The sequence below is a fragment of the Oryzias melastigma genome, linkage group LG13 (genome assembly GCF_002922805.2).
Source record: "Oryzias melastigma strain HK-1 linkage group LG13, ASM292280v2, whole genome shotgun sequence".
Classification (NCBI taxonomy): domain Eukaryota; kingdom Metazoa; phylum Chordata; class Actinopteri; order Beloniformes; family Adrianichthyidae; genus Oryzias; species Oryzias melastigma.
In genome coordinates, this window is record NC_050524.1 from 8,544,550 (window position 1) to 8,556,582 (window position 12,033).

The 12,033-nt window shown below is 37.7% G+C and overlaps 1 protein-coding gene across 3 annotated transcripts in view; it reads right to left on the reverse strand.

Moving 5' to 3' along the window:
• The window catches only part of LOC112149543 (TIAM Rac1 associated GEF 1), a 58,680-nt gene that overhangs the window by 15,559 nt on the left and 31,088 nt on the right, over nucleotides 1-12,033 (reverse strand). For all 3 annotated transcript variants that reach the window (XM_024277304.2, XM_024277302.2, XM_024277303.2), the window contains exons 8-15: nucleotides 11,037-11,183; nucleotides 10,856-10,930; nucleotides 10,520-10,690; nucleotides 10,240-10,344; nucleotides 8,394-8,475; nucleotides 8,117-8,203; nucleotides 6,498-6,710; nucleotides 5,262-5,362 (exon numbers count right to left, since the gene is read on the reverse strand). In XM_024277304.2, the coding sequence (XP_024133072.1) occupies nucleotides 5,262-5,362; nucleotides 6,498-6,710; nucleotides 8,117-8,203; nucleotides 8,394-8,475; nucleotides 10,240-10,344; nucleotides 10,520-10,690; nucleotides 10,856-10,930; nucleotides 11,037-11,183 (981 nt within the window). The remainder of the gene's footprint in view (nucleotides 1-5,261; nucleotides 5,363-6,497; nucleotides 6,711-8,116; nucleotides 8,204-8,393; nucleotides 8,476-10,239; nucleotides 10,345-10,519; nucleotides 10,691-10,855; nucleotides 10,931-11,036; nucleotides 11,184-12,033) is intronic.

The following is a 12,033-nucleotide window of genomic DNA, read 5'->3' on the forward strand; positions in this document are numbered from 1 at the left end:
TGTAGTTCTGTCACTTTCTTTCTCTGCCCGTCCCTTCTCCTCCTCCTCTTCTACCGGCTGCGTGAACTCAGGCACACTGAGTGACTGTGAAGATCTGCCCAACTCTGCCACCATAGTAAATGATTCCTGATAATCCCCATGACTGGACAGAGAAAAGCTGCAGGAGGGGACCAGACTCCGCCTCCTCAAGGTTGCAGCGGAGCAGGACTGCCTGGGTAAGCAACACGTGATTGGAATACAAATGCAGGGAAAGGAAGAGAACGCTGCAAAGGAGAAACCTAAACGGGGTGAGGGGGGGGGACGAAACTAAATCTGGAAAACTAGTTTTACAAGACAAAAAACATCTGAGCAAGAAAAATAATGAAATAAATCATCATATGCAGTATTGGCTCCTGTGATTAGGCGAACACAACACGAAAATGTCAAGTACACACACCTGCTCGTTTTAGCACAACTCCCACGCCGCTGAGGTGAACAACCTCTTCATCGCCGCTTTGACTGAAGTCAGTATTTTGCTGTTTTACAGCATTTTCAATCTTGTAATTTAAAGATGAAAGTGTCACAAAGTCACACTGAAGGTCATTTTAGAAATCTGTCACAGATGAAAACCCCGTTTGATTGGACGTCTGTGATGAAAAACTGGAAGAGGGTTCAAATCCGAGGCTATTTACTGTACTTATTGCTTTTTTGGGGGGTATTTGGACTCATTTTTCTGATGATGGGGGACATTTATTAAGAACATTAAGCTTAAAATGGCATTTCTGACCATTTCTTGGTTTATGGTGATATTATCTACAGATCAGCTTCAAAAACTCCTTCAGAAATTGGACGTTTTTCAATCACACATGTATTTGCTTCGTCACTGCTGCTCCCTTTAACTTCCATCACAGCGATCTATATGTCAAATGGCCGTCACTCCACTCTCACAGGCGCTTGCATTGGTATCATTTCATTTGCAAGACTCTGATTGGTTAAACTCTATATTACCTTTGTTCCATCCTTTTTATTGTAATTATTAACTTGATGCCTCTTGTGGAGTTTTTGTTGTAAATATTTAAATCATTGATGTGAGAAGATGTCATGTTTTATCTGTATGTAACTTACTGCTCTGTTGTTCTGTTTCTGTATTGCTAATGTCTTCTTTACAAATGTAAGATTGTTCTCAATCGACCTACCTATATAAATAAAGGTTAAACTAAATTTCTTGATTGAAATCGGGAATCAGGAGCAGATTAAAACATTTTTGGTTGAAAACGATTGCAGCTGTGACAGAAATGCAACAATCGTAAGACCTCAAACTCTCCTCCATCCAATTGTAGACTAATAGAAAGATAGATATCACCAATATAGCTCGACTTTTTTGATGCTCCAGTAATTATAGGTTGGGGATGTGAGGAGCTGTAAGCAAGTGGATGGATGATGGGAAGAGTGGACGGGCTTACTCTGCGCCAACAGTCCAACTCCCAACTCAGAGGAGAGTCATTAAAGTCCCTCTATGACAATTTTTTTTAATTAAAAAATGTTCTCAGTAGTGTTTTTATTATGATTATGAAGATTTTAACCAAAATCTCACAACCTACATGTCTTAAAAAGTCATTTTTCATGTTGATCTGAAGCCTGCGTCTGCAAAATCTCCTCTGAGGGGGCGTGGCTTTTGGAGCTGAACGAGCTGCTCCGTCTTGGACCCGCCCCCTGTCTGATTATAGTAGCTCTGTGTTTCATTTGCGTAAATCATCACTTTTACATTTGATCAAAAGATGATCGGAGTTGGTCTTTAACTCCAATTTTTCTTCATTTAAGAGAAATTCTAAGATTTGTTATAAAAACTTATGAACTCATCCATGCAGATGATGTAAATGCACCAGATCGCCATGCTACCCAAAGGAGGGAAAAACAAAAAAGGAGGAGTTCCCTCTTTAAATTGTCTCAATTAAATGTAAGAGTTGTCATTTTCATTCTCATAAACTTTGCTTTGGTGTTTGTTACAATAAAACTCTACTGTTGTGCTGACTGCCTGATTGTCGAACTAAAGAGATGTTAAATTAAAATTGAAGGAAGAAACAAATTTAGAGTTATGACTCATCTCTCTTGGTCTTTTTTTAAAATTGAGGAAAACCCTGAAGCACCAAATACTGCAGTTACTCCACTGACTATTGGAGGCTGATTTAAGAAAGAAGCAATTTCCTTTTTTCACTTCAAAGTAAAAAAAAAGTCTAAATTTGATGCTTTAGTCAAATGCACTCACATGGGGGTTTACCCAGAAGGGTGTTGCAGGTTTTTGGGTTGTCCGGCGTCTTAAGGTGTGTCTAGCGGTTCTCTTGAGACTCGTACCGACACTTTCAGGGACATCGTGAAAATGGAACGTTGGGGTGTGGTAAGTGTGTCAAGTGTTTGTAAGTTACACACACTTATGAGGTACAGGTAGTGCTGTCGTACACTGCACTCTAGTTTGTAGTAATGTGTGTACACTGGCTACTTACTGACTCAGCACAAATGTGTTTTTGGTACTTGCATAGAAAATAATGTGGATCAACTTTTTCACTCCAGGGGCTCATTGAAGACTCTACAATCTTAAAATTTTGTGTAGCCATTTGCGTGCCTTGTACACGTTTCCACTTTTTCACCCTTAAGAACAGTGGTAACTAAGGCTTTACGCAACAAAGAAGCGAAACTTGTGTACAACGGAATACTCACAAAATTATATATATTTTTACCGCGCAAAAAGTAAAAAAGAACAAACCCACATTGTGTTCGACTATCAAAAGGATGGTTTGGAAAAGGCTGTTTTAAAATGAAATAACATGCCCAAAGTCAGTGTTCAGGACCAGCTAGAACTGAAAGCTGCTGCTTGGTAAAAATGCGGTTGATGAAACTCAATGAGGCTTTGAGAGACAGACAAGTCAGCTTAGTCACATGCAGCTGACTCGGCAGGCTTTTTCAGAAGAAAGAAGTAGCTTTACCGCTGCTGCAGCAATTCAATCCTGCAATGATTTATCTGCACTTTCACTTGTGACAAGTTTTCAAGAGAACCTCAGGACTAGTTATGGTATTTAACCATGAAGAGGACAAGAAGGTTATGTTAAAATCCCACTACGAACATCTTTTGATCTATTTTAAAGGCGGTCCCAGCATTTTTATTATTATTATTATTATAATGGTGCTGTTTTTTTAGCTAAAATCAACAAACCTGATTCGTTTTCTAGGACGTAGTTTCTGCAGAACAACAATAGAAATTTTGTGTCAGAGTTTTGGGCGGAACTGTTTGCAAGGAGTCCCTGCTTCCCATAATCCATCTGTTTACAGTCTCTCCTGCTAGCTTACAGCCCCTCACGACCCCAATCTCACATTAGCGCTAGAACAATAATAGTGAGCTTGTAGCTTGTCATTATAGCGTCTACGTCACGATTACAAGCTCTTTATGGCATTTTTTGTCTGGTCCAAATTCACAAAAATTCGAATTAAGAAATATTTAGGAAAAAAAGGCGATTTTTTATTTTTATTTTTGTCCTCCATCCTAGAAAAAAAAATGCCACAAAAAAAAAACACAATTTTCCTCAGAGTGGGTTTTTAATGATTACATTGTGACTTAATGTGATTTGGAGAAGAATTGAAGTTGTTTCTATAGAAAAAAAGAAATCCACTACAGTGTTTCTGGGACACACATTTGCTTCACTGACAGAATAAAACATCGCCTGTAATAAAAAGCTGTGGTATTTGCATTGAGACACTTTGCTCAATCAAAGACAAAACTCTATTTAAATGATAAACATCTGTATTACTTTGTTCCATTAATGAGCCTGAGGTGAAATCTTCATGAGCCGATGTTCCGATAAATCTTTCCAGAGTTTTCCTCTGCTCAAAGCTCCTCAGTATCAGATAAGATGTTACAGTTTACAGAATAGATGAAAAAGAAAGAATAAATAGGCAGGAATGTGACAGGCTGGGATTCAAAAGAGACGATGAGGATACTTTTAATTTTACAGTTTTCCTATCAATGTACAGTTAGCCGTTATCCATCCATCCATCCATCCATCTTCTTGACCGCTGCTTCCCTTTCGGGGTCGCGGGGGTGCCGGAGCCTATCCTGGCTACTGAAGGGCGAAGGCGGGGTACACCCTGGACAGGTCGCCAGTCTGTCGCAGGGCCGCAATCACTCACACATCCACTCCCACATTCACACCTAGGGGCAATTCAGAGCCGCCAATTAACCTATGAAGCATGTTTTTGGATGGTGGGAGGAAGCCGGAGTCCCCGGTGAAAACCCACGCATGCACGGGGAGAACATGCAAACTCCACACAGAAAGGTCCCAGCCGGGATTCGAACCGGGGCCTTCTCGCTGTGAGGCGAGAGCGCTAACCACTTGCGCCACCGTGCAGCCCAGTTAGCCGTTATTATTTTTAAAATCAATCATCTCTAGATCAGAGGTCTGGAACCTGACGCTTTATCCCTCCATTGTGGATCTTTGGCTTTAGATAAACATGCTCATGATTTATGTTTTTTTTTAGTTAAGTTCTGTATTTTTCAAATAAGGTGATATTCAAATAAAATAAACTATTTTTTAAACAACTTCTGCTATTAAACTAAATGTTATGTACTATAACAATTCACCAAAATTCACACTTTTCAAAATAATGGTCAAATCCAATGTCAGAGCTGTTGATTATTAGTAAAGTTTAAAGTATATATTGTTAACTTATGCAGAGTAATACTACCAAGTTGCTGTTTAGAAGCAAAGTACAGAATTGCATTATAACTGCAAGTAAATCTAATGCATCAAAAGGATGTATTTTATTTTGAAGGAACTTGTATATGTTGCTGTCAGAATAAAAGTACAAATATATAACTTTTATTTTAAATTTTGAAAAGCTAAAAAAACAAAAAATATTTTTTTAACAAACTGTGTCTTAAGACTTTGCTCAGATCTTTAAGTCTCCCAATGACTGTACACAATCAAGAAAAAAGAAGGAATAACTTAATTAATATATATTTTTATAAAAATACTTTTTTTCAGTACAACAAATTGCTTGTTAACATTCTCTTTCATCACATCCCAAACCTGGTTTTGTAACAAGAATGTCCTTTAAAGAAGGCTGCAGTGCTTTCATAAACAACATGAGCCAGTAACAGATGGTGACTCAAACTGTGCTGCAGCAAAATGTTAATGAGCACCTTTATTTCATAACAACGCAAATCTGAGATGAATGCTGCAAAGGAAAAGAAACAAGCGTGTGAGCCGAGCAGTCGTGTTTTTTTTTCTTACCTTTCTGCACTCATCAAAGTCACTGAAGCTCTCGTCGTCATCATCCAAGCTGTCTCCTGAGCCTTCAAGCAGCAGTCCCACTCTGTCGTCCAGGATCTCCTCTGCAGCCAAGCAACAATTATCCATTTCAATGGCTTTTGTCACTTTTGTAGCATTTGGAAATCTTAATTATCCTTGAAATTTGTCTTTCACGGTTCACAGAAGCTTCCGGAACCTGCAGAAAACTTTGTTTGAAATATTTGAAACGATTTCACAGAATGTAATCTAGTCTTGATGCTTTATTTAAAAAAAAAAAAAAAACATCAAATTTACCCACTTCTTCAGTTCCACTGCAATTAGGGATTCTTTGTTCATGGGCCGTGAGCTGATAAATACCAAAATCTGCAACTGATGACTCATACATCCAGTAAATAATTTTATAAAATATAATTATAAGCTAACATACATTAGGCACAAATTAGCCCATTGTTACAGCAGAAGCTGTGGTACATTTTTGGAGCTTTTTATAGATAGACAATACTTTAGTCATCCCCATCAGGAGAAATTCATTCATTCATTTAATATTTCATTTATTCATATCATTGTGAACATAAAAGCTCAGACATACAAGACAAAACCGATCAATTAATAAAAAAATCTGTAAAATATGTAAATATGTACATCATTTATATATATGGTATGTTCCCTTACCTATTTTGTAAAAACGATTAAAAAAAAGTTAATAAAAAGTTTATTTTTTTCTACTATTTCAACTTTTGTGAACCTACAACATGCGCCTTGAAATTAACTGCTGCATTTACAATATTGTAAATAAATAAATCATTTTCCAGATGCTGTATTTTTGTATATTTTGTTTTTTGTTCATTTGTAAAAAAAAAAAAGATAAAACTCACAAAAAAGGAGTTTTCATAAAAATAAATTAAAGTTTAAGCTGCAGGGACCATATAAAGGTTACAATAAAATTGATTTTTCATTAAAACTATTGTTGTTGAATGATTTCTAACCACCCCAGGGGTTAATAAAAACTGTTATTTGTGTTATAATGAAAATGTTAAACATTTAGTACAACTTTGTCAATCATGTTAATAAAAACATGTAATTTTCCTTATTTAAAGACAATATTGCCGACATGGAAAAACTACAAACAAGTTTGGTTGTTCCTGCAGGTCACTAAGAATTATTTTTGCAACTATTAAAACAATGGTTTAATAAATGTATAAATAACTAGAGCTTCACCTTGACTTTGGGAGAAGATGTCAGTGTAGAGGTCTTCTGATGCGTCTGAGCGGCGTGGCGGCAGGTAGCAGAGCTGACGGCGGTCCACAGAAGGCAAAGTGTTGACCGTCAAAGCCAGTGAAGCTTGAGAGAACGCCGCCTTCATGTCGGAGAAGTTGAGACTGTGAGAATCTTTTCCATTCAGCTGAAGGATTTCGTCGCCTGCGTTCAAGCCTGAAAAGTTAAAGAAGTTTTTGAACATCAGAAAAGTTAAAGATGCAATAAAAATGTTTGAAGATTTTTTTTGCGAAGCTCTGTCACTATTTCAATGAGGAAGATCTAGCAGCTCTGAGTAAGCTGGGTTCTTGAGTCACTCACTCAGCATTTATAATCATTTTTACACACAGTTTTTAAGAAAAAGTTAAAATTTAAAGCTATGGTCACTTGTACCAAAATGCCACCACGCGGCGACCTACATGTCAGTTTTTCAGCAAATTTGGCAGGTGACCGCCTGGTGGCAGCAGGGTGGCACTAGTAATCAGACACGCCAAATGGCAGGTGCTGAGGTTTTGCAGGAAAAGTTAAATGAAATGGCAACCGGACGATTTTTTGACATCGGTCAGTCGCCGTCCTCCTGGCACATTTAGAGGTTGTGCAGAAGCAGTCCGGTGGCAGAAATGTTCCCTCCAACTTTTAGATGCTGAAGCTAACAGCTGAAAACGCTGAAGCTGATAGCCAGCTAAAATATTAGTTAAATGCCAAATTAGCATAAAAACTAAAAAAAAAAAAACAACAAGTTAGCCAAAACAGCTAGCATGTAGCTGAAATATTAGCTAAACTCCAAAATAGCCTTAAAACAACTAAAAACGAAAAACTTTAATTTGGCCAAAACAGCTAGCATGTAGCTGAAATATTAGCTAAACTCCAAAATAACCTAAAAAAATGAAAAAATCTTAAATTAGCATAAAAGCTAGCATGTAGCTGAAATAGTAGCTAAACTCCAAAATAGCCTAAGAACCTTAAAAGAAAAGGGCCAAAATAGTCCAAAATAGCATGATGACATTATGACTTTCAACTTTACTAAAGTCTGACTCTACATAGTATGAAGTAACAACTAATCGACTAATAAATTAGTCGTGGACTGCTTTAAAAGTTGATTAGTCAACCATGTCAGGAATTAAAAAAAAAACAAAAATGAGGCAGCGACTTGAAATCTTGAAGATTCTGCCTCCCCATCTCGCAGTGGCAGTTGTATTTTCTGATCGTCGCATATGCAGATAAAACTGCAGGTCAAATCTGCTGCATCATCTGACGACCTCCCTCCAAAAAGTTTGACCTCTAACAAATCTGAAGACTAACTGCGAGTCATTAGTGTAAAACATCTGATTTAGATGTCGTGCAGCATTAAACATGTCTCACTAGAAGCAGGTTTCTGCTGATTATAGTAATCAACATCCCTCAGAAACATCCTATAATCCAAACCTGTCTTTACCTGCTGAGTTAACATCTGTTAATGCATTTGCAAAGTGAGATCAGAGGAAAAAATCTGCCAGCCTTTTAGCCTTCCGGTTACTGCAAAAATCAGGTTTAAGAGGGCGCCTATTTTGACAAAAAAGTATGAACAAAAAAAAACTCTAAACCTTTTGCAAAAGCGAGTCCTCCCGCTTTGACATCGGTTATATAGAGCTGCTGCACACCGTCCTCCTCCACCACCGAGATGGAGAAACCTGAGGAGGAGAGGGAAACATGGTAGGTGGGAGAAGAAGTTCAGAAGGAGCGAGGAGGATGACTAATGCATGTGGAAACGCTCTGAGAAGTAAGTCAAGTAAAGGTCAGAGAAAATAACTGCACAAAAAAAAAAAAAAAACACTCATAGAAGCTTTATTAAAGTGTAATAACTCCACAAAAACTCCTTACCATAACCAATCATACAGGATTCATCTCTGTCAAACTGGATGACTTTTGTTATTTTGGAGCACAGCTCGATTTCTTTGTAAAGCTGTGAAGAACAAAATGAACACATTATATAAATCCTGAAACAGCAGCCGGCTTCAATCACAGCGTGGTGGGTGGGTTATTGACAGCAGGAAACCAGAGCATTCATTTTCGGTATTCTTAGACAAAACAGCTCTGGCTTTGTCTCCGTCGCTGCTTTTCTTCATTGCAAAAGGATTACAAGAAAATATACAAATGATTCTGATCATTTCTGTCCAAAAAGGGGTTTTAGCATTTGATCCTTCCAGACTGCTGACCCTTTTAGGAACACATGTGTTAACAAATTTACAAAACATTAAAAGATGACTTGAATTCACTACAAAGAATTATATATTTGTATTTAAATTGCATGGCAGCAACAATAGAATAATGGCGTTTAGTGTAAAAACTTTACCCCTACCGTCTAAAATTCAGGATTTAACAACATCTTAAATTAATTTAAATAAAATACAGATTTGCTTGTTTTTATAATCTGCTTATAGAGTCCTCTTCAAAAAAAAGTTAGAATCACGGAAGATTGACAAGAAGAAAGACATTTCTGAAGTCAACTGGGAAGCGGCTGCTTTTTAAGACCAAAGGAAATCCAGTTTTTATGTTTTTAACCATTTTTGTCGAATTGTTCTGTTGATGGAGGGCATATATAAAGAAGTTTTTAGTATTTCTTTTTTCAGTTTGTTTTAAAACAGGAGCAGATGGAAAAATGTGGTCGGAAAAACCCAGTGGTAGTGACATAGGACCTACAAGCTCTGGTCAATTCTGATGCATTCACAAATGGATCCATGAACGTCTTTGTTTCCTCTTCCAAGCTGGTATTTAGCTATAACCGTATGGCTGGGTAGCTGCATTACTTTTCACCACTTTTGTTACACTGGTAATGTTAGTTGGGGTTTTGAAGCCAGCAGGAGAGAGAGTAAACAAATGGATGATGGGAAATGAGGGCGGGCTTTCTTGCAACCACAACTTAGAGGCAAATTTCTCATAAACTCTTGTCCTTCTGCAATAACTATGTTCTAAAAAACAACACAGATTGTTTTGATTTTGGCTAAAAACTACAAAATCATAATTAAAAAAAACACTTTAAAAGATGAACGGAGTGGGACTTAAAAGTCAACAATCAATTAACACCCAATTAAACTACAACCATACAAATGGTAGATATTAATTTTATTAGATATAATCTGTATATGGTTTTGAATATATTCATATTACTCTGATAAAGTTCACATACTGTAAAATTTATTAGTGAAATTATAATGAGATTGTTAATCTCATACAGTGTAACATGGATTCTCAAATGGAAAAGCTCCAACAATTGTTCTGTCTCTCCTGGAGGGTGTTTCAGTTTGACCACTAGGTGGCGATCGCACTATAGCATTACACCTTATTCCTGAAGAAGAAGAAAGTATGAGCAAAAACGGTGCGTTAGACCACAAATTGTTACTTTAAAAATATTTCCTTAAAAGAGTTTTGAAAATTAATTCCTGTGAGTTTATAAATATGTTCATTTAGTTAGCAAAGTGTGTATAAGTCAACCAAGTGTTAGCATTAGCCGTCCTATGGAAAATCCTATTATAGGTTAACATCAAGCTAACGGACTTTAGCATTTTGCGTTAGATCGATCTCTACTTTTATGGATCGATTATTAATTTGTTCTGATTAGATCAATGAATTGATTTTACCATTTCAGCTATTTAAAGAATGTTTTTATATGATGTTGTTTTAAAAAATATAATAAAGAAGTTGACAGGAAAAGAAGACTGTCACATACCAGATCACAGATGTCCTCCTCTGGTTTGGGAATATAGAACTGCACTTGGTTTTCAATGAGAAATTTCAATCTCAGGTAATGTTTGGTTGGGTCCAGATCATGAGCCTGTGGGAATTCAACAAAACAAATATATTATGTAATATAGTTGCAGCAATATCAAGAACAAAATCCCCCTTACAGTCAATTGCTATTTCAACGAATGTTTCCAGAGTGCAAACTCGGTTAAAAAATAGAAAACGGAAATGTGCGCCAGGCTGCAAACGTGATCTGGCTTCAGTACCTTGCAGATGGACTCAAGAACCCAGAGCGCCGACTCTCCCGGCTGGACTATGGTTAGAACTGGGTGATCGTTTGGCAGGCAGACCCAGGAGGGAGTCAGGTGGTCCGGGACCCAGATATCGCTTTCATTGTTGGGGTGTGGAAGATTCTTTACAGTTTCTTCCTCGCTTTTCTTTCACAGGAAACATCACAAAGAAGTTAAGCTCTAACTTATAAAACCTTCAGATAATCAGGAGGATCATATTTAACTGGTATGGGTCTAATGAGTTCTACTTATGCCTAACCTCCTTCTCAATGCAAATGAATGCTAAAAAAGAAGTGAATCTTCCATCCTTACTGTGTTTTCCTTGACATGATCCAGATACGTGCACTCTGGGGGCTTTTTCTCAAACTCTTCCCCATCAGCAAAGACCTGCAGGCGCAGAAGAAGTGAAGTAGTCCAACTTGACGCAGAACTGGGAAGGATCTGTGTGTGCCATGTTTATTTGGATCTAAAGGATGTGACATCACACACACACCTGGCTGACTGAAGGGTGAGCTTTTGTCTTCTTCTTTGAGGTCGTGTCCAGGCCCCAAAGGGAGGAGAACCTGCTCCGGCGTTTGCTGCAGGAGCGCGACATGGCCTGTGTTCGCCGTCGGACTCCAGTTTCAGTGCGAGCTGCAACCTGCAGAGAAGAATCAAAGCAAAAAAATATATATATTCCTTTAACCTCATACTATGTTATATTTCACAAGTGTGTCCCCTATAGTTAAACAGGTTAGACAATCGCAGAAATTAGTTAAATAAATAATTATATATTTGGGATATGAGTCTTGTATCCGTGGTTGTGATCAACAGCTCCCTGCCATCATCTTCTATCCTGACCGATCCTCTATAGCTCCCTCCAGGTGTGACCGGTCTGTGACATCAGTGTCCAGATACATGGAATCCTTGGTCTTCCTCACTTTCTCCTCCCCTTATGAATCAGAGGTCAGAGCCTCAAGGGTAATGATGGATTTTGTTTCCTCTGGGTGCGGCCAATCCAGCCCTATCCTTATGGAGAGAAAATAGGATCACCTCGATCACAAGTATCACGATTCTTAATTTGTGCTTAACTTTTTTGTGCGTGCATAGTTTCTTAATTTGTCTGCAACTATGGATTTTTGCGTGTGCAAATCTTGATTTTACGTAACTTTGGATTTGTGTGTGTGTAATTCTTGATTGTGCATGACTGTGGATTTGTGTGTGTAAATCTTGATATGTGAGCAACTTTGAATTCGTGCATGTGTAATTCTTGATTTGTAACTCATACCATACATTTTGTGCACAAACATAACAATTATTAAATTAGAAAAAAAAATACAAATTACAATTCACACATGCATAAATTAGAATTACAAAACTTGAGGCTAATTACACGCACAAATCGTGTGTTGCGCACACAAAACCGCATTTACGCACGAATCTGATGGAAGACTCTTTTCACGTCTCAGAGATTCGTCCGTAAGTGATGCGTTTAAATGCTGCTAGAGTGC